This window comes from Sceloporus occidentalis, unplaced genomic scaffold (assembly GCF_023333645.1).
Source record: "Sceloporus occidentalis isolate IW3139 unplaced genomic scaffold, rSceOcc1.0.p SCAF_8, whole genome shotgun sequence".
Lineage (NCBI taxonomy): Eukaryota > Metazoa > Chordata > Lepidosauria > Squamata > Phrynosomatidae > Sceloporus > Sceloporus occidentalis.
Window position 1 is genome coordinate 39,545,203 of NW_028316988.1, and position 23,463 is coordinate 39,568,665.

The window sequence follows — 23,463 nt, forward strand, 5'->3', positions numbered from 1 at the left end:
CCTTGTGTGATAAAGTCCAATTTTTGAGATACTCTTAGGGTCCATGGGCACAGAGAGACACAACAGAGTGGGGCTGAAAATATTTGAGAGAAATATTGTTTTTGAGAGGAAAGAACCAATCCCAAAGCTCAAAAACCACTATGCGACAGTATCACAGGGGAGGGACCATGAGCATCTCTGGAATCTGACCAGGGTGAATTTTCATCCTAGAAAGACCAGATCCAGCCCAAATGCCTAAGGTTCCCTATCTGTAGGAAAAGTAACTACTTAGGAAACAAGTTTAGGGATCTCAATATTTGACTTGCAAATTAGGGTGAATAATTTCTAGTTTTCTCCCCAGTGTGGAGAAAATTAATATTTCTACACAGTCCTCAAAAGGCATTTACACAGAAATTATTCTATGCAGAAGTACACATGGCTTTTTTGGACTGGTGGAACAAAAATTATACAGTTGTGCAAAAAAAAAAAAAATCCCTCACACTGCACTCTGCTTCTGGATTACCACAGGGGTGTTGTTGTTGTTGTTGTTGTACAACATTACTGTTTTTTTGCATTTCCACTTTTGTCATTAGTTATTCCTCCTTTTTACATGCTGAAACACAGAAATCGTGCACAAAAAATGGTGCACGTTTATCTGGAAATAGTGGTTTTTTGCACAAACACTATTTCCATGCAAAGAACTTATGTGTATTTCTATGTAGAACAATTTAACAACATATGTTATAATCATGTTTGAATACTGGAGAGAAACTGTGCAAAATTCTCACCACTGTGTTATTCTTTCCAACCAGCAAGGAAATGAATAATAGCAAATTTACTTTCCACCCTTACCAAACATACAAGATCATATATATTTTAGGTTTTGCTTTTAAAAAAATTCCATTGCATTCTTGACCTGGCCTGGGACCATGGTGTGGAGGAAAGGGGTTGCCTGCTCCACCATAGTAATAAAGAAAATCTTTGTTGTTGTTGCTGCTGCTGCTGCTGTGTCTTTAAGTTGTTTCCAACTTATGACAAACCTATGAAGTTATTAATTCCCCTGAATGGTAAAACTAGATTAGTCAGAAGAGCTGAGGCTCCAAGATAAAGTACAATCTGTGTCATCACTACATCTTGGGACAATGAATTCCACCATTTATCTATGCATTGTGCGAAGATACATGTAGGCAGATAAATTCCAGAAACATTCTGGGATGAAATATAACCCGCCTCCAGTGACATAATAAGTTTTGATAATGGCAGACTCTCTTTTGTATCTGTTGAGTCCAAATATTATCCCAGTTTTCTACCACGCTCAGCTGTTAATGATGGGCATAATTAAAGGATCCGGGTGCATCTGCTGGAAAGGGAGGCCATAGTTCTTCATTGTTTCTGCCTGGTTAGGAACTCTTTCATTTGTTGCGTAGCTAAGTCTTCAACAAGAGCTCCAATGAGATAATTACGAAGAGCAACATATTCTGAGAAACTGACTGAAGACTATTTATAACAGGGTGTGTAACATTTGATGACATTTAAGGGAGGAAAGGGGGAAAAACGAGGCTTGAAACACGCTTGGACTAAATCATAATTATTGAAGGGAGGCTAATCAAACAGCCGATGATTTCTTCCCTGCCTCTCTGTCATTTTCTCTTGTTAGAAGCAGCACCACACAGTCATGCACGGGCTTCTTTACACAGTCGTGCACGGGCTCATATCTAGGTCAAACTGTCTAAAGCTTCTACTGCAAAGTTAGAATATGTGCATGTTCCTCCTACCCCATTCTCAATGAAGTATCAGTCACCGGAGCATGTAAATAGGCAGCTCCTTCTGGAAGATTCAAGACACTGTAATTTTAAGCAAGATGAAGCAATGAAGGCTCAGTTTCATGTTCAGGTGTTGAAAGCAATGCCTTGCCATCATTTCAATTTATTTATGTGTTTATGAGCCACCCATCCTTCAAACTTCTAAGGTCAGGAGATGTGGCTCCCCCTTCCCCTCTTTGTCTTCACAGCAGCCTTAGCAGATTGAGAGATAGCGACATCAAACTTCATGGAATACGTGCAGATTTGAACTTGACTCATCCCAGTCCTAGTGGAACTATTACAACAGGATTGGGCAAAGCCTATGGCCTCCAACCTATGGCTAATGGTAACGGTGGTATACATTCCAGTCATTTCTGACATATGAGGATGCTATGATATGACCCTATCATGGAGTTTTCTTAGCAAGGTTTATTCAGAAGAGGTTTCCCATGGCCTTCCTCTAAGGCTGAGAAGATGTGACTCCCCAAGGTCACCCAGTGGGTTTCTATGGCTGAGCAGGGATTTGAACCTTGGTTTTCCAAAATCCTAGTCCAACATTCATACCATGATGGCTCACTAAGGTAAAACCAAGGCATCTGATCAAGGTAGGTCTTTGCAAGATGGAGCTGTTTCTTATAGATCATTGCAAAATTATTTTTTTTGGTCCTGGACCAAGAGTGTCCAGCCACCTGATAGCAACTGACAGGATTGTCCTCCACTTCAAAATGTCTTACCTAGAATGATACTTGCATGGAGCCAAAGAGTCTGAGAAAAGTATGCGTACACATTTGTCAAAGCTCTTCTCTCCTCAGTTCTGTAACTTTCAATCTAGTATTAAGCAGCTGTGGTCCTCCTGCCATGTTCCATATTCTGTTTTTATGTAAATGTTTATGAAGAAGCCTCTCTCTCTCTCTTTTTTTTACAAGATTGCCAAAATCCTTTCTTACTCTCCTTCTAGCCTAAGCACCCCCTCCTCTTCCAGTCAAGCCCAACATGTTTGAGGATTCTTATCAACAGGATACAATACTCATTACATTCCTGAATTAGAAGCATGCATAACATTCTGACAAAGTAGGAGACTTGTCATTTTCTGAGTAACCCTTGGGGAAACAGCCGGGCACATGCACACATTTATGAAATTTGTCACATCAATTATGTCCAGGAACAAAGGCACAGATTCTGCAGATCTTTGCTCCAGGGTGCTTCAGAGCTAAATCCTTTTATATCCCTAGACTGGCTCTGAGAAATGGGAGGGGAATATTTCATCTAGGAATGTGGCAAAATCTCTTGGTTGCTTGTATTTGGCAAGATAGGCTGTTCTGACACATTGAGACACACTGTCAAAAGTTTGCGAACTTTGAGCATAAGAACAAGACATTGGGTGGCATTTTATTTCTTGATTTTTGCATTGAGGTTTCCACAATTTGTGCAAAATTAGTGTCTTTTTTATTTGTGGATCACAAGGTTCACATGCATACACACAGTAACTATAGGAGGACTGGCTGATTGACTGATCAAGAATATGCATGCACCCATCCAATGCTGTTCATTTGCAAAATTCACACAGAAAGGCAACAACTATAAAAGTTTACCTGTGCAATTTTTGTAACTTGTTCCATCTGCACAAACATGCTTACTGAACATGCAAAACTTCCTGTTGAAGGGGGCAGAAAATAGCTCCCTCTTTTGTAAGCAAGGAAAATTTGGGTTTTCTGGTTTTGAGCACAAGAATACAACATGTAAACTACATTCCTAGCCCTATTCTAACGTACCAGCTAGGAAGCTCAGAGGGCCATATCCGACAACTAGGCTGGGAATTCTTATGTTTTCTCTTCTAAATGTACATAGGATTGCAGCATCAACATTTGCTCAACAAAGAGCTGCAGCCAAGTCTTCCTACTTGAATGGCACACAGCTTCAAAGACTTGTATGTACAGTTTGTGTGCTTCTTCAGTGTGTGATACAGCTCTCAGCTCAAACACTTCATGCCAAAATGTACACATTAGGGGCTGCTGTGTACAAATATGCATATATTTGGATGCTAAGGAACATTGTGTGTAAATACAGATGCAATGTTTGTGCATTTTTTCAAAGATTTGCACACTGACATGGAGATTTGGACAGAGTGGATGGCACATGAAATATGGACCAAAAATGAAGTGAGTCATCCATACTAAATGTGGAAGTCTTTTTTTAAAAAAAGCCCCCAAATAAAAAATAAAATAAAAAAATCCTGCAGTATTGTGTACACTTATCTGGAGTCTATTTCCACTGTGGGACCTGCTTTTGTAAAAGTGTAATGGGAGCCAGCATGGTGTAGTGGTTTGAGTATTGGACTATGACACTGGACATCAAGGTTCAATTCCCTGCTTGAGCATAAAAACCCACTGGGTGATGACTTGGAGGCACACAACAACTGTAATAGATTTGGATTACATGGCTAACATACAAAGAAAGCAATCAAACAGACCCTTTATATCAAGCAACTAATCATCCTTCCATTGTAGAAACAAATGAAATATCGAAACACAGCAATGGATTATCAGTGTACTTCACTACTGAAGTGCAGTAGTGAAATACATATACTATGGCTGGAGAAATATCTCTATCCACAGTAACTGTACAACATTGCCTTGCATGCCAGTGCATTTCAAATGATTTGCTGTAGTTCATATTTAAAATAAATCCAGTAGTCTAGAGATTCTGGGTGCATTTTACCATGAACCATAATAATTTATGAGCAATTATAAGAGAGCATGTACACAGTCGCTAAGTAATTTGTCTCTCTGCTTGCTGTCATATGAATAATCTCTACATTCTAAATCTGCCTGTAATACTTTTTGTTCGCCACTGTCACCAGGAGCAATTTATAAATGTGGGATGATTGTTGGATATATTGGTCTGTCTCATTACTGCAAACCTAAGTTTAAATTGAGTGCAACTAAAAGTAAAAAGTTATTCGCCTCTTGGTACTTTACTGTTGCATTTATTGAAGTGGACAAAAAGTATCATAAATGCTCTGTACATGTTTGCTCATTTTCAGTTGGGTTTTACTGTGAAGGTCTTCAAATCCAATGCCAGCAAAAAGTGTGAGATAACACAATGTGCTGACTAGTGAGTTAGACTACAACCCGGAAGACCCAGGATAATTTTTTTTATTATTTCAAGGGTTTATATCCCACCTTCCTCTCACTGAGCCATGATCTTAAACCAGTCTCTCCCACTCAACATAACCTATCCCACAGCATTATTGTAAGGATAAAGTGGACTGGATGGGGTACGCATCCGCAAAGCTCTGGTTCCTCAACAAACTGCAAGTCCCAGAAGTCCATAGCATTGAGCCATAGCAGTTAAAGTGGTGTCAAACCACTTTACTTGTTTTCTCCTACTCCAGCCAATATGACCCAGACCAATGGATGCATGCTACAGGAAAAGAGATTCCAGTTCAACATTAGGAGGAACTTTCTGACAGTAAGAGCTGTTTGACAGTGGGATGCACTCCCTCAGAGAGTGGTGGCATCTCTTTCTTTGGAGGTTTTTAAACAGAGGCTGGATGGCCATCTGTCAGAGGTGCTTTGATTGTGAGTTCCTGCATGGCAGAAGGGGTTTGGACTGGATGGCCCTTGAGGGTCTCTTCCAACTCTATGCTTCTGTGAAACTGGATTATTTCTGCTGTGAGGACGCAGCCTTGGTAATCAGTGTCTTGTGGGGTTGTGTTGAGTCATGATCCAAGTGTTCTATGTCATACATGCCACTAGACAACAGTGTCAAAGGCCATAACCTTAGCATGGCTCTCATAGAGTAAAACACACACACACACACACACACACACACACACACACACTCTTGTGATTTCAATAGCTGAATATTGTAACAGTTGTAAAACTTCCATCCTTTTCAACCTGATTGCTTGCTGATGGCTTCTTACGGTGGGGGTCTAGGACAACCTGCAATCAGCCTGAGCAGGGAAGAGATTAGTGTCCTGCTGTGTGTACAAAAGAAAGAAGCTGTCACAGGAGGGAGGGAAGAATTCAGATGGGATGTAACAGGCATGAGAACCAGGTCTGCTTTTTGCACCCAGTTTGCATGAAGCAGAGATGTTATTTATTGACTCTAGAAGCCCGCTGTTTCTTTTGAAGGCCAATGCTGATTTATAGAGCAGGGCTGCCATCCACATTCCTTTCCATTTCCCCATACCCAGTTCGGTTATTTGCAAATAAAGAGATATTACAAAGACATAAATAACTCTCTGGTGTTCTTTTGCTGCTGTATTTACAAGGTAACCAATCTCTGTAAGTCACCTCCTCCCTGTTGTTCTGAAAGGTAGGTTGAGAGACCTCACCCTTCAGTAAAAATATAAACATGCATAAAAACAGAACATGGTGAATTTGATGGCATTTTTGCTTGCCATACTTTTGCCACAGTTCTGTTACATAATTATGTTATGTAACTGGAGCAGATTATTTTAATCTTTAATAAGGATACTCTCTTAATGGCAAATATGTTAATAAAGAGCATCTTTATTAACTCCTTCCTGGGGAGCGCCTCATTCCCGCAGCCACCAAATGGCTGCAGCAACGAAGCCGGGGGAAAGGGGCTGAGCAGTCCCTTTCTCTCCCGGCAGTGACTTCCTGGGGTGTCCTGGGGCATGAAGCCACAAGGACACCCCTGTCCAGGCGGGGGGGTGGGGGTGGCATTTTGCAGTGGATCGGGGCCTCCTGGGCTGCTGCTGTGGCTGCTCAGGCCCCGATCTGGCAGGGAAAGGGGCAGGGGCAGGTTGCCCCAAAGGGGCAGTCTGTATCCCGCCAATGTGAGAAATTAAACTCAACATTTCGAGGTGTGAACATAGGTGCATACAGGGTGCATTGTTTGATTCTGAACTGACAACAGCCATCTCCTGCTGAAGTAAGTTTGGAGTTGCATCTTTTTCATAGCAGATATGAGCTTGAGCTTTTGGAAACCATACTCTGGCTTCTCCTTGGTAGAGGAGGAGGGCAGCCAGCAGGACCGCAAAAATATTTGCATGAAAGGAGTCCATAACTCAAAGTATATGTTTTGAGTAAGAGAAGCCCATTCCGGGTGAGTCCCCCAAAGCTTTGAGCCAATACCTCTATCTGACTTGGGCAATTCCCCTCTGCTAGCATTAGTTGTTTCATGTTTGCTAAACAAATTTCAGAGATGGGTGCCCATTTTCCTGCACCCACTGTTGGGTTACATAACTCCAGAAAAATGATGTGTTACGCTTCACTGCAGAACTGATGCTTTGCATGTCAAAGATATCGGGTTCAGTTCTCAGCAGTTCAAGCCTTGGAGAGCTTCTGGTAGTTACTAGACCTGGACTATGCGTATGCAGAGGCCCAAGGGCCATATGAACTCCACTTGAAAGCACCTCCAGATCCCTGAAGGTGATGCTTTCAATTCTTTTTAAACCTGGGAATGACCAGATGGTTATTTTTGGAGGTCTCGGTCTCTCTCTCCCTCCCAATTTTGGCTCTCCCAAAGTCACCCATTCTCTGAAATAGTCCAAAAATTGAGAAGTGCACCTCTTTAGTGTGAAGATCCATCTTGGATCATTTTTTTCTTTCTGTGATGGGAATCTATTGGGACACACTGAGACCCTCCGTAGGCCTCATATAGACCATACATCCCTCACCCCTCAATGTCAATGGTCTTGACCTAGCTGGACCAACAATTTGGCTTAGGACTTTATGACATGAGCCCCATTTTCAATGAAGTCACACAAATCAATGAAAGCATAAACATATCAGTTTTGTGAGCAGCCATTATCACACATCTTCACAGTTGTGTATCTGGGGCTGCTGCTGCTATTTTGCTCTATTCCAGATATCTCCTTAACCCCACCTCCTTGCCCTGTGCATGACTTTCATTCTATTCTATTCTATTCTATTCTATTCTATTCTATTCTATTCTATTCTATTCCTTTTAATACAGAATTCTGCAGTTCTGGCTATGCAAGTTAAGTTTTTTAAAAAAGAAAATAAATACATTAAAAATCAGGCTGCTTGGAAATAGTGATAGGGATGGGAGACAGGAAGAAATTGTGACACCATATGACTGCAAGTATTGTGACTATCGCAACAGTGACATTTTGTACTTGAGAAGTATAGGAATGATGTGTGGTTGGGAGCTATTGATGACTTTCTTACATCACTGAAAAAGGACGCTATAATTTTGGTTGACAGACACAACAGCAACATGTCAGAGCTTATGTTGTGTAATAAGTATCACCAAAGGAGGTATTTTAGGTCTATAAACATGGTTTAAAAGCTACGTGTAGTAATCTGCTTAGCGTACAGCAGCTTCAAATATTCCTGCACATGTAAAGTTTTCAGCACAGGAAGCAAAAAAGACAGAAACACCTGTGAGCTAAGCAGCACACTAAGAAAAGTTACATCACAAACAAGAACCTGCTATGTCTACCAGGCAAACTGGCAATAATGGTGGCAGCTTTCATCAAAGGGATGTCCAAGTAGTTTCAGCTGATGGAGAAGAAAGCAAATGAGAACTGGCAGGCTGAAGTTTGCCTGAGATGAGAATGCACCATGTAGTGAGCTCTTTACAGATTTTTTTTTTAAAAAAACATCATAGCCTGAAGATATTCCTAGGTATAGGTTGCCCCCGTATGAACCTCCCCAGCTCCAAGTCTACCATTTGCAAGTAATGTGTTCACCTGACTTGGCACTGTGAGCCTCAGAAACAAAATATTTGCCTTGACAGAAAACAATAGGTATTTGATCTTGCAGGGGAGTTGAGGATGGTGGAGAATTTTGGTTTTGTTTGATGCTTTTAGGCCAAGAAGGCATGAACATTTGTACAGTCAGCTCTTGGTATCCACTGGGTTTTGTTCCAGGACCCCCTTGTGGCTACCAAAATCTGTGATGGCCGTGTCCTGTTATATACAATGGTGTAATAAAATGGTGTCCCTTGTTTTTAAAAATGGCAAAATCAAGTTATATCTTTGGATTTCAAACCATGGATGGTGGAATCTGTGGATTCAGAATCCATGGACAAGGAGGGCTGACTCTGTCATTTCTTTTTAAATGGGATAGGAAGAACTTTTGAGATTTAATTTGAATGTTCAAGAAAGCAAAGCTAATAGATTCATCCATCAGAGCAGAGGGTTTTGAATGCTCAGCTCTTTAAAAGTCTGCCTTTTCATCCCTGACTAGATTAAAGAAGCTCATCTTCTTGCATTTGGTAGGTACAACATGTTCCTTTCTGTGCTGTTAAGATTTATCTTTCTCAAATTTGCTCAAAATTTGGCCCACTCTGGATATCACTCTTGAGGTTTGGATGTGCAGAGCAGATTCACTGCCCTGACCCTGAAACCTCCAACCTGAGGATGTAAATATTCATTTATTTTGTTGTAGCAAGCAAGAATGAATGCACGGTATCAAAAGTCTTGTCCATGCTGGATGGGATTAAGAGAGTTTTTGCACATTTTTTTATTTAATTTCATTTTGCACTCAGATTTCTCAATATGTCAAGGCACTCTTTCTCACTAAGAATGAGGAAATTTGTGAGTATTCTGCATACCACTACACTCAGTTTGTCGTATCATACAAAGACTACACTATTGGATCAAACTCCTTTCCAGATAATCTATCTAGACTATCGTTTCCCTGCATCTCTTGCAGAAGGAAGCATATTGTCCATCCAAATGGCCTTTATCTGAGCCCTGAATAGAACTCAACCAGATCAGTCCAACTGTTCAGTGGGTTCTCTCAGCTATGTTGGGCCTTTCCATCACAACCCAGGTCAGATTGGCCCCATATTTTCAAAACTAATATATCCAGGAGCAACAACAGAAGAAAGCAGTCATCTCCATGATCTTGCCTGTGGTCTTCATAGAAGACTCTGGTCACTGTGGAGATGTCAGTAGTGTTGGATATGCAGCTCACTAATATTGAGGAGACAAACAGAGTGGAGTAGTGGTTTGAGTGTTGGATTGCAACTCTGGAGATCAGAGTTCGATTCCCAGCTTGGCCATGAAACGCACTGGGCGACCTTGGGCAAATCACACTCTCACCTTCATGGAAAGGCAATTGCAAATACCCTCTGAACAAATCTTGCCAAGAAAACCCCATGATAGGGTCACCTTAGGGTTGCCATAAGTCTGAAACAAGTTGAAAACACACAACAAGAACAACAACATCGTAAACCAGTAAACTACAGATGGACTCCTTGGATGAAATACTATCAGGCCCTAGACTAATTCCATCCATCCAGGACAGTCATTTAATACTGCTGGACAAGAGGGAATAACTTACTGGACGAGAAGAAATATCCTGATCCTGCTGAACAAGAAGAAGGGATTCTGGTTTAAGCTGAATCTTGTCTGAGCAGCAGCAAGATCTTTCTTGTGTTCTTATATATTTATTATTCTTTGGTTCTTACTTTCTGCTCATTCTGCTTCCTGGTTTATCTTGCTGTCTTGATCTATCATTATTTTAATTCTTGATGACTGGCTTAACCTAAATCTTCTGATTCCCAGCTCTTTTTTCACCTCTGATGCTGCCCATGGTCCAGACCCAAGACAGAAACAGGATGTTGGTTTACAGGATGTATATTCAGTTTTGTTTAGTTGGGTTCATCTTCTTAGATCAAGGACTGCCAGCAATATTGCCCTAGAGGTTACAAGCTGAAAATCCCACAAACCAAAGGCTGAGATCCCATTGAAGTCCATGGGACTGAAACAGCTGAGAAGCACACAAGATCACAGCCTCTCCTCTTTATTGTCAGCCACAGGACTCTTTCAACATCTCTCTCCCCCCTCTTCTGGTATATGCCATCCCATCCCAACATCTGGCAGAGCTAATTTCAACTGCAGAGAGCCAATTAACATTTCCACTCAAATGACAGGGGGACCTTTGCTTGAAAAGGTGCTGACCCTTTTTTCAAGACTAAGGTTTGTCATTTCTTCTCTCATTTCAATTCATTAGTGGCATGCATGCTGCAGAATCTAAATGGCTTCTACAATGAGAGAATGGAAGCACACACTTCATTATGCCAGAAAAGACACTCCCAAATCAAAAGAGGACATGAGCCTTCAGTGAACAATTTAAAAATGTAAGCATATGAGGATATGGAAAACATTAGAGGATCGTTTGATCCAGAAGCATTAAGTACTGCTGAAAGCAATTAAAATTGGAATTATTCTGGAAAACAACAATAGATTTTTAAAAAGAAAAATAAATAGTCCAATAATGTCTAACAAAGAACCTGGTTGGTCCAAAATATAGCCCCAGGATGATGGTAGGAGCAAAACAATCCACCTAGGTTATACAGAGCCTCGATCAATTACATTTATTGCCAGTCCACTGTAGAGTACTGGTGTTGGTTGACTTTAAAGACATAGGAGGCTCAGGGCCTCTTTAGCATACATGAACTAAGACCTAAGATTGAAGATAAGCATGACTCTTTTGTTTAATTGGTTAACATCTGACTGATGGGTATCATGACCATAGCTTTTTATGGCCCTGTCTGCATGGGCCTATTAAAATGTCCAAACCCCCCCCCCAATGTTTTCTACAGTGATTAGTCCAGATAACACATCACCTAGCCCCCAGTTCTGGTGTGAACTGTCCAGACAATGCCTGGACAATGTGAAGTCAAAGGCTTTCATGGCTGGCATCCATAGTTTTTTTGTGGGTATTTCAGGCTATGTGGCCATGGCCATGTTCTAGAAGAGTTTATTCCTGATGTTTCGCCAGCATCTGTGGCTGCCATCTTCAGAGAAGATCTTCATAAGGCGAAACATCAGGAATAAACTCTTCTAGAACATGGCCACATAGCCCAAAAAATCCACAAAAAACGAATGTCTGGACAGTTCAGCACAGAACCTGCAAAGGCAGGATTACTGCTGAACATAAAGAAAACAAAAGTAATGATTACAGTGGAGCTACACAAATTCATCCTAGACAATGAGGATACCAAAATAGTTAAAGCTTTCCCATACTTTGGATCAAACATTGATTAGAATGGTGGCTGCAGTCAAGAAATAAGAAGAAGACTAGGAACGGAGAGGGAACTTACAAAATAACTAGATAAGATCCTAAGGAGTAAAGATATGCAACTGAGTACAAAGGTTAGAATCATCCAAGCCATTGTTCTCCACCATCATGTACAAATGTGAGAGCTGAACGGCGAAGCAGAAGAAAATCATCTTATTTGAGATGTGGTGCTAGAGAAGGGTGCTGAGGATACCATGGAAAGACAAACAAATGGGTCCCTGAACAGATCAAGACTGAATTCTCCCTGGAGACCAAGATCATCAAACCGAAGCTGTCATACTTTGGCCACATCATGAGGAGACACGACTCATTAGAAAAGACAATAATGCTAGGAAAGGTAGAAGGTAGGAAAAAGAGGGGAAGACCACATGCTAGATGGATAGACTCAATCAGGGAGGTCATGGGCCTGAATTTAGTTGCCCAAATCTCTCCCATAAAGTGCCTGTCTACCAGCATAACATCAGGCAACGACCTGGGTTTTTAAGAACTGCATGTATTTATTCAAAGCTTTGGGAAAAGAAAGGGAAAATAATTGGAGGAAAGGATAATTCTATGGATAGATTTCTGAAAAATCCTCTTGAGTGTATGATCATATCATTATTATCATCAGGATTTTTTTTAACGTAATTTGAGAGTATCCAACATTTGTGGTGTCTTAGTGTTTATGCAAGGGAAATAATAGGGTGCCAAAAAGTCCCTTCCAGCCAACTTTTTTTGAAAAGCCATGCTAAATTTCCAGTCTCCGTGACAGCCTGCCTGAGGGACCGCAGCCCATTATCAGGAAATATTTTGCCAGCTTGAGACCAAATATTCAAAAAGATGTCATCAAAGGTGGTTAGGAACTGAAGCTTTCCCCTCTCTTTCTTCTTGGCGATAGATCAGTATGCCTAAGGTAACCAACAGTCAAAAATATAACCTCATTTGCAAGGAGAGGCAGGAGCTTAAGATGGCGCTTTATTTTTTCCAAAGGTGCAATTAAACAGTAAATATGCCAATTTCATGACAGCAATCCAGTAAAAAAAAAAAAAAGGCTTATTCAAAGATTTTAGAGAAATGGTGTTAGGAGGCTATGAAAAGTATTTGCATGCATTGGCTGAGTTTGCTGGACTTTGCCCTTCCTGCCTTATCAAAGTGGTTGGGGAGCAATAAGGGAGTGGTGAACAGGTCTCAATAGCAACACCAGGTTGTAATATTTCTAAAAAAAGGTTAAGGATTTTGCAGAAAAAGCCCTCCCTAAATTCCACCATGCTGGATAGTTACCAGCCAGTCTTTAATATTTCATTTTTGGACAAGGTATTTGGAGCATGGAGCAGTTTCTCATCTCCAGATGTTCTGGATAAGGAGGATTATTTCAATCTATCATCACACTATCATTTGAGCTTTACCCAAGTTCCTTTATGAGAGGACTGGGCAACCTAGTACACACCTTGTACACAGACTACAGTCTCATAAGCCCCATCAACATGTCCAATGATTAAGAATTATGGAGTTGCAGTCTAAAACGTCAAGGGTGAAGAGGATGCACATCAGGCTCTTAGAGTAAGAACCTGAAATTGTTGGGGATTTTTGGACTATCATCCCCAGCTTCTGCCAGCTAATATGGCCACTCTTTTGTTTAAAAAGTAAATTTTCCCAGCTTGGTATCCACTCCTCTCCTGGATTCCCCTTCCCCAACACTGGTGAAAGGTTTGAGGATCAAACTAGAACATCTCCAGATGATTTGCTCTTCAGATCCTATAATTCCTGACTGTTGGCCAAGTTGGCTGGGGATTCTAGGATCTGAAGTCCAAAACAAACAATGGACCAAAGGTTTGGAACCATGGAATTAGAAATTTTTTCAGAGGCACTCCACTACATGGTAAAATGATCTGTTTGTCACTGCAGACACCTTTCTTTACCTATGTACTGTATCTTATATTTAGCGTAAGTTGTTTTGTGACTGATCATTAGACAGACAATATGGGGTTTGTAGAGCCAAAGGCTTTCATGGTCAGAATCGATAGGTTTTTTTGTGGGGTTTTCGGGCTATGTGGCCATGTTCTAGAAGAGTTTGTTCCTGACGTTTTGCCAGCATCTGTGGCTGGCATCTTCAGAGTCATGTCCGTCTATGTCAGCATTCTCTGAAGATACCAGCCACAGATGCCGGCAAAACGTCAGGAACAAACTCTTCTAGAACATGGCCACATAGCCCTAAAAACCCACAAAAATATAGGGTTTGTTTGCTATTCTATTTGCTGAAACATTTATCTCTGGGGAAATCATTTTGGGTTTTAATGTAAGGAATATACAATCTCCTTAATGTCTAGTTTGGGACCCAAATCAAATTTTGAACACTGGGCTAAAATTGGGTTTTTGTCAGCAAACTGAAAACTGAGATTTAAAAGCAACCATGAACACCTTTCAAAAGTTCTTAACCTTGAATATTTTGGCAGCACAATCCTATGCATTTCTACTCAGACGTAAGGACTGTTTTTGTTCAGTCAATATAATATTTTAACAGATTAGCCTAAAGCTACAATCCTAGTCCCACTGGACTGAACAGGGCTTATTTTTAAGTAGATTTTTAAGTATGCAGAGAATTTTACCATCAGCTAAAGCTTACCAAACATTACAACTGCTTCTTGTTCAATGGAATTGAATACTGTTAGCAACTTCCAGCCTCTACGTACAATGTAGCTCAAGCTGAACCTTAGAATATAAAGTCAAAAGTTAATGAGATTTAAACTGGTAACAGCCAAAACTTTCCTTTAAAGAAAACATTATCGATTTTTAAAAGAGCATCTTAATGAAAAAGAATGAGATTCATTTGGATATTGCATGAACTGTACTGGTGATTAATTTTAAATAAGGATATGCATCACAACAAAATGAATCTACAGAAGTTATTTACATATTTCGGACCATTTAACTACACATTCTTGAAGTGCCTAATCACCCAGGAATCGTTTTCTTAATTGGATTTGGGGCACAAATGAAAGTGAGGGCCTGAAAAGGAACTGCAAAGCAACCACACTCAACAACATATTGCTTCTTTCTTGAAGTTAATGGTTCGCTTTCCCCTCAGCTCTGGGACCCATAAATATGGAGAGTCTAACCACACTCCTTAGCTTGATAAATATCTGCCTGGTTGTATTAAGAAGAGAGAGTAAATTAGATGCCGGTGTTTGTCTGAGCCGGCATAAGATCCCTCCAACAGCTGTAATTATATGGGACTGAAGTCAGAGTTCAAACTTCAGACCCATATCACTTAAAAATTAATGACAGTTAATAAATTGGCTCCAGTAGGGAAACACCAGCGGGTGATACTCCCTCACCTTCCCCCACACTGCAGTTACTTTCCCCATAAATGTAATTGGTGAAGTGCATTTAAGGTTCATCCATAGCAAATGCAATTTTCATTTTGTTTCAAACTAACAAGGGTGATGAATCACAGATAAATCATAGATGGTCAAACAACATTATGCCTATCCTGTAGATAGGTTTTCACAGGTCTGTTCCTTTCTTGATAGCTTTACCATAAAGTGGTGACTTCCGCAGGTGCATGATCTATGGCAAGTCATTTCTATCACCTTACATCATCCCAAAGACAATCTACTTTGACAGAATCATTGCCAAGACCCAACTCACCAGGTCGCCTAGCATCCTAGTTGAGTCCACCACTTACATCTAGATTACTATTCTTTAGTCCAGTTGTATAAGTTCAAGGCAGTTTCCATTTTGGCTTTTCACAATATGCTGGAAGCAATGGTTGATGTTTGGAGCTGCTGGCACCCTGAAGGTAAGCCTCATGAACCCAAGAGAAGCACCATTGTGATGGTGGGAGGAATGAGTGGCAAATTTCCATAGGTCTCCTCAGACATATACTCTGATCAGTATACGTGTTTGCATGTGAGATAAATGATATGTTTGCATGTACCTGCTCATGATCAAGCCAATTCTCTTCCGTAGCTTGAAAGCTCAAAGGAGAAGCTCCATTTAAGTCTGCTGTGTTCACAATAAATCCATTTCTGATGCCTCTATTTTTTGTGCTTCAAAAAGAAGGATGCTTGCAACACCTAAGCAGAAGAGATTGCATTTTGGGAGAGGGAAAACATGCCCTCTATTTGTAAGCTGCAAAATTAACATTGCAATGAAATTCCACCGCCATCAGACATGCATTTTCAACAGAGGTTTTCTTTTGTTGTAAAATGGTCTACACCTGAGCTTGGTTAACACTGACATACTGGTGGCAGAGGGGTGTGGGGCCTACTATGCTAATATGACATTTCCTCATATTTTTAATGTTAAGCTCTGCTGACACCTAACAATGAACCATGACAGGTCCTCTACAAGCCCTTAATGTTGAACTATACTACTAATGGAGAAGATAGTGCCATGTCAATGTCACAATCCTAGCTTTGTTACCCTGTAACAGAAGAATAGCACAATGAACCAGCATGCTACTGATCAACACCAGAAGTGTCATCTAGACAGGATCCGATGGCATTCACAGTTGTGATGACCTTTGAAATGGAATGTTAACTCTGCTTCATAAGGAGTGTTCCACTTACAAATGGCACCTCTGCATTAATTTCATATAAAAGCAGCAAAGGGAGATTGCATAATTTAATATAACTAACTAGACTCCAGGAACAGGTGAGAAACTAATGCCATTTTTAAATAACAAATAGGTAGGCGATATATATATATATATATATCCAGTATGTTGTTATGAATGTCAAATGTTATGGCAAACAACATAGGAGGGTTTTTTTCACCTTGATGCTCTCCTTGTTCACACGTTTCAACAAGGTTTCTGTATTCACACTGTTAGAAACAGGCTGTTGCATCTGATCCAGCAAGACATGGTTTGTATTAGCACATAATTTACCAATTTGAAGTGAGATGACATCACTTGAGACCAAAAGAGAACTATTTTATCTTCTCTATGGGACAGCTAGATTTGAGAGAACAGGGTTCTATTCCCTGCTCAGCCATGGAAACCCAGAGGATAACCTTAGACCTCAATAATAATAATAATAATAATAATAATAATAATAATAATAATAACAACAACAACAACAACAACAACAATTTATTTATAATATATAATTTATAATATAATTTATTTATAATTATTATTATAGATGAGTCACACACTCTCAGCCCCAGAAAATCCCATAATAGGGTCATGTTAGGGCCACCATAAGTTGGAAACAACATAAAGGCATGCAACAACAACAATGTTCTGTTTATCTATTTACAATGTTCTTATCCCACCCAACTGATGTAAAGGTTTTTCAACAACCATAAAAACAATATAAGAAAAACCTCAACTCTCAACTTTACAATCTGAAGAAACACCACAGAAAAGGAAAAGTGGGATAATGAAAACAAAGAATCATAGAATCATAGAGTTGGAAGAGACCTCAAGGGCCATCCAGTCCAACCCCCTGCCATGCAGAAAATCATAATCAAAGCATCCCTGACAGATGGCCATCCAGCCTCTGTTTGAAGACCTCCAAGGAAGGAGACTCCACGACACTCCGAGGGAGTTTGTTCCACTGTCAAACAGTCCTTACTGTCAGGCATTTCCTCCTAATGTTGAGCTGGAATCTCTTTTCCTGGAGCTTGCATCCATTGTTCCGGGTCCTAGTCTCTGGAGCAGCAGAAAACAAGCTTGCTCCCTCCTCAATTACATCCCTTCAAATATTTAAACAGGGCTATCATATCACCTCTTAACCTTCTCTTCTCCAGGCTAAACATCACCAGCTCCCTAAATCGTTCCTCAACCATACCCTATGAGGAACGACTTAGGGAGCTGGGGATGTTTAGCCTCAGGTATGTGTTCTTAAAGTTATGAGGTTCCTTGCAATAATAGAATGTTATTTGGGAAAAGGCAAATAGCTATAGGCCATTTTACACATTATATAGAATAGGATGATAGACAACCTTAGTTTCCACCAGATGTATGGGGTCCTCACTTCAGTTGTGTCTCACCAATGCTTATGCTTAATAGGGGTGTTGAGAGTTATAGGCCAAGACATCTACAGCAAATTGGGCTGTAGTAAACTGAGACAAGGATTCTGGACCTTGCCTTGCCTTCTACTTGTCCCTTAACTTCCTGAAAGGTACAAGATCCTATCAGATCTTGGAAACTAGGCAGGGTCAGCTCTGGTTGTACTTGGATGGGAGACCACCAGGGAATACCAGGTGCTGCAGGCTAGATTTCAGAGGAAGGAACTGGCAAAACCACCTCTGCGTATTCCTTCCTATGAAATTCATGGAGTCACAATACCTTGACAGGTCACACACACATACACACCAACATTGCTATGCCATTTGGAACCTTAGGAGAAAGAATTTCCATTTCCATTATTTTAAATGGTATAAGGTTCATGTGATGTTTGGTCACAATGCTGCTAAGTAGTGAACACAGTTTGGCTCCCTCTCATTGCGTGCCTCTGTTAAAGTTGGAAATACATGCACACCAAAACTGACACACAAAGATAGACAACTGTGATGAATCAAAGAGAAAAGCAAGATATGGCTACAAGTGGTGGAATAAACATCGTGCATTGCTGGGCTTTGTGTGTGCATCTTTGCTAAGAATTTAAACAAGAACAGTCAAATGACATTGCTCCTTTTGGTACTGAAGTAGTTTTGTTTTTTGGTATAGCATTTTTAAAAAGATGGTATAAAATAAAAATGAAGATAAAGTCTTCACAATGTGTTTGGAACTTCTTTTCTAAAAGAGGAAGGCCAACAGAATGGCAACAGAAATATAAAAAGTCAGCTGCCGTAGGTGTCTGTTGCTATGTTTTCACACAATGCCCTGGTACGCCTGCCAACTGTACCAGCATCCCATAAAATCTCAAGAATACAGTATACCAAGTAGCATTTGCCTTGAAACCATTTAAATTAAAAATCTTTTGGAGGTGTTTCCCTCCCTCTTCTTTCACTTTTCACAGCTATACAAAGGCCTTTGGACTCTGTGGATCTTTGGATTATTAAAAAAAACACCACGATTTTATAAAATCATTTTGGGTGGCAAGAAAGGAATTAATAAGCCTCGTCAAATTGATTTTACTGTACCATTATAATCACATCAGGCAGTTCAGGGGTCATTTGTCTCCGCTGCTGATACTCTGCAGACAAAATGCAGAAATAAATTATTTTCATGCAGATTTTATTGAGAGCATTCTTCACCTTTCACAGTTAAACACTCTTGGACACCTTTCCTGTGCTTGTACTTTATGGTGTCTACCTAGAAATATGGGCATACTGAAAATGGCAAAATTTCGAATTGCTCATGACATAGCTAGTCTGAGGAAATCCTTGAAGTGTTTAGATGAATCAGTGTTATGGTACAAAATGCAGAATTGTCACCCATTTCCAGAGCTTGGGATGTTATTTAAAGCAACAAAAGCAAGTATTTTCATGACTGGTTTTAAAAGTAATTTGTCACCATTACTACTTGCAGTAATTGTTCCAAATTGTATTACTTATTATTTTTCTTTCTTTCTTTAAAAAAAAACCCCTCTTATGGTTGATAGGAAAATGGCATAAAATGTTTAAAAGTGCTCAAAAATGCCTCTGAAAAGTCACTAGAAAATGTTACCTGTTACACCAAAAGAAGGTATGCTTCCCACTGCCTATATACAGTATTTTTAAAATTGATTATTTGTAACAATCAATTTGTAATCAAATAATCAATTTGCAATAAACAGATTATTTGTAATTGGACCATTATTCCCAGCCCTTGGAGAAATTCTACAATCACAAACTCTTTTAGCAGCATATGGAGTATATCAGATATTTTTGCCCTCCTGTCTTCATTTAGAACAGAGGACCCGACTGTATTGAAAAATACAGACATTTTAATCTTTACTTTGTTTCGAGAATAAATTTAGCTCTGTGTTTGAACAAACACTCTAATCAATATTTCTTCTAGAGGAATAAACCACAGGGGTTCCCAGTTTGCAAACACGATAATGTCATAGGATTGTCGGGTTAGTAACATTCCCTGGATCCATTCAGCAATTTCAAGGCCAAAACCTGAGACCTGGAAAAGTCATTGAAGAATCTCCTGGTGATGCCATGAGGGATTGTCTCTGGTAACCAAACTGTGATATAGTAGCTAACAACCACAGTTGCTCAGAGAATGTCATTCAATTTTCTTTAAATGTGATGTGTGTGTTTTTAATTTGAAATGAGAAAATATCAGACAGGTTGGGAATTAGGTTTTCCATAGTCCACTTTCTTCAAGAAACAAGCAAACATTTCCTAGCTCCACTGTAACACCTTTAAAAGCACTGCTGTTAAGATGACATGAGAGTTGTAATCCAAACAAATAAAATTTAATAAGCTCAGCTTTGAACAGATAAAATACACAAAGGGCCCATTCCCACCGGTGGCATGACCCGCATTGGATCCCGGGTCTGCCACACTCAAACCACTACACCATTTGGAAAATCACCAAATATTCCTCCTTCCAAGTCTTGATAATATAGGCCCATAGGTGAGGGTTGGGGGGGGGGGGGGGACAAAGAGACATTTTCTGCTCAGCTTTACGAATGATCAGAGTTTATATTTTTGAGTGACAGATCACAAGATGCATCATGGGTTTGGGGGAAGCTATCCCTGTGATATTCTATGGCAAACTACATGAGAATTACCAAGCTACATTCTAAAGAGTGCTCAGATGCGAAGAGGGAGGGAAAAAAACAGCATCATTTGCTGGTAAGGACTGGATGAGTAATCAAGATGCTTTGATTTGAGAACAAGAGTAGGTTTGTGAAGAAGAACAGAAGAGATATGATGGGCATGGGAAGGGGGAAAGAATCTTGTTTCTGTTTTTAAAGCTGAGTTTGATGTTGTACGAGACGGAGAAGAAAGACTGAAAGAGCCATCGCCAGAAGTTGTTTGTCAAAGGGCTATTGCTATTTCATTGAACAGAAAGAATGAATGAGAAAAAAATAAAATAAAAGACCCTGGTTGTGACTCTGATTAAAGTTTAATTGACTTCTGCTTGCCTTGGCTCACTTAAAGCACACAATAGCCATTAAGCATTGCTGGAAGCCAATAAAAAAAAAGACCTTGCTCCTAAAGGTTTTATTCATGATTCCTTGGTTTTTTGAGGCAATTTCCATTTAAGCTGTTAACATTTGTCCCCCCCCCCCCTTTTTTTTTTTGCAAAAGGATATTTGGTCTTACAGTTCTTAGACAAAACTTGTTCACCAATTAATGCAAGGAAGACTACAGGCTGCGCACTATGGAATCCAGCCCAAAGCTTGTTGTCCATAGAAAGCTGCCCTCATCGGACAGACAGTGTGTCCATCTAGATCAGTACCATCTACTCTGTCTGGCAACATCCCTCCAACATCTCAGTCAAAGCATCTTCCCCATCCTAGCCAAATTTTTCAAATAGAAACTATGGACTGAGCAGGGTGCCTCTACATGGAAAGCATGGGCTCATCCATGGAGCTATAGGGTCCTTATCATAATAGTTCAGCATATGGACACAAAAGCTCTACTCTGGCATTAAGCTCTTCTCAAACCTCTACAGCAGAAATGGGCTTTCTGTCATCAATGAGCTTCAGCCACCCTGAAGGGATGTTTCTGAGGCCCCTAGAAAACCCACCATGATTGTAAACATTAACAAAAAGAAATACAGAGAGCCATGCCTCTGGAATTGTCCAGGAGTTGTAATTCCCCTTAAAACAAAACCGTATGTGATCTTCCAGCTTCTCTTGCTTTCACAACAAGTTCCATAGCCAAGGATGCCATCTTGTGGGGCATGACATTTTCCTGAAACAAGAGTTCTTCCCAAGGTGACTTGGAGGGGGGCGGGAATTCTGTCTGCTACAAAATGCAAAGATGCTGCTGCACTATTGAGACAATGGTGGTTTGCTTCTCAGTTGCAATCGTTTTGAGAGAGACAAGCCACCAATCCACTGGGCATGAAGAGAGAAGGATCAGTTTGACATCCATCTTTGACTTCAGCAGCTCTTTAAGGGAGTTAACTACCTGCCCTATGAAGAATATGATCTGTTCCCCCGCCGCACAAAAGGTTCGCCAGTTAGGAGTTGGCAAACTTCACACCCTCACTCCCATTTCAGTTTAGCTCTTTAAGAATTGGACTTTTGATCAGAGGCATTTGGGTCATATTCAGTGCTCATCATGGGCATATAGAGTTAGAAGGGGCCACAAGGACCATGTAGTCTAACCCCTGCCATAGAGATATACATTGTAGCTGCAACAGGGGAACCCCAATGAGTGAGCCAACAGACTGGGACCCTCAACCAAGGTAAAACAATTTTTCTTCTTCTCAAATTTGGTCCAGATTGGCTTGTTTTACCTCAACACCTACCAAAATGTTCCTGATGCAAAAACATGGAGACTTCTTGAGGAATCCTTTGTCCTCTGTGGCCTCACAGGAATAGAGACATATTGAATTGCAAAAGAGGAATCTTTGTTGATATGCAAAATGGACTTTAAATTTTCTGGACTTTGCCCAATTGCTGCATGGCCAGAGGAGGAGAGGCCAGCCTGCTAAAGATACCCTGCCCATACCATCTTAACTAAGGACAGAAACAACAAATTGCAGGCATCTTACTAACATCTCTAATTTTTCTCCTGTTTGGTATGTAACATCTTGCCTGATGAAGAAGCGGGTGGAGCCTGAAACAAGTAAATTGTGCATTTCAGTTGGCCAATGAAGATATCACTGTTTGGTGGATTTTTGTTTGAGTTCTCCCAAGAGATGCACTTCTGATCTCTGTTTAAAGACCTCCATAGAAGGAATATCCATCACCTTTTCAGGCAGTCTATTCCAATGTTGAACAACTGTGATTGCCTGGAGGTTCTATTGTTGAGGTTGAATTGTTTTTCTTCTAAACTGAATCCATTGGTTTGTGTTCAACCCACAGAAAACAAGCTCACTCCTTCTTCTATGCAACATCCATTGAAATATTTAAAGATGGCTATCATGTCATCTCTCAGGGTTCATCTATACTTTAGAAATAATTCAGTTTGACAACATTTTAACTACCATGGCTCCATCCTACAAAGTGCTGGGATTTGTCGTTTGTTGAGTCTTTGGCAGAGAAGACTAAAAGCCATTGGAACAAGAAGAAGGATGTGAGAGAGACAGAAGAGGTCCCAGAAAGGGAGAGGTGGTGTCACTGCAAAGGGAGAACTCTGACTGGAAACTACAAGACCCAGCAATCCCTGGGGTAAAAGGAGAAAAGGGAAGATCCTGGGAGGCAGGCCCTAGAACAGCGATGGTGAACCTATGGCATGCGTGCCAGAGGTGGCACTCAGAGCCCTCTCTGTGGCCACACATGCTGTCGCCCTAACACAGAGTTTGCCAGAGTTTCTTACTAGAAAGCCAGAGGGATGTGGCACTTTGCAATAAATAAGTGGGGTCTGGGTTGCAGTTTGGGCACTTGAAAAGGTTCACCATCACTGCCCTGGAAGGGAGGGGCTGGCAGATAAAAGGGAAAGGCGCTCGAGGAGGTGGGTGTGAGTGGAAGAGAAGGCGGTGAGGCGGTCGCGTGGAGGGAAAGAGGTCAGCATTTGGGCAAGCAGGAAGGCTTAGCCAAGAGGAGAGGACCTTGCCGGCTAACGGAGGAAGATTCAGAAGCGGTGAGAGGCTCTGGAGAGGA

The 23,463-nt window shown here is 40.6% G+C and overlaps 1 protein-coding gene across 4 annotated transcripts in view; it reads right to left on the bottom strand.

The window, feature by feature from the left end:
* Positions 1-23,463, bottom strand: part of LOC149308718 (X-linked interleukin-1 receptor accessory protein-like 2) — a 473,813-nt gene that overhangs the window by 201,755 nt on the left and 248,595 nt on the right. Inside the window, exons 1-2 of one of the 4 annotated variants that reach the window (XM_089537156.1) lie at positions 15,732-15,801; positions 14,418-14,503 (exon numbers count right to left, since the gene is read on the bottom strand). The exons of the other annotated variants lie outside the window; for them this stretch is intronic. Of the exons in view, the coding sequence (XP_089393282.1) occupies positions 14,418-14,503; positions 15,732-15,739 (94 nt within the window). The 5' untranslated portion in view covers positions 15,740-15,801. Of the gene's footprint in view, positions 1-14,417; positions 14,504-15,731; positions 15,802-23,463 lie in introns of those variants that run through there. 4 annotated transcript variants of the gene reach the window in all.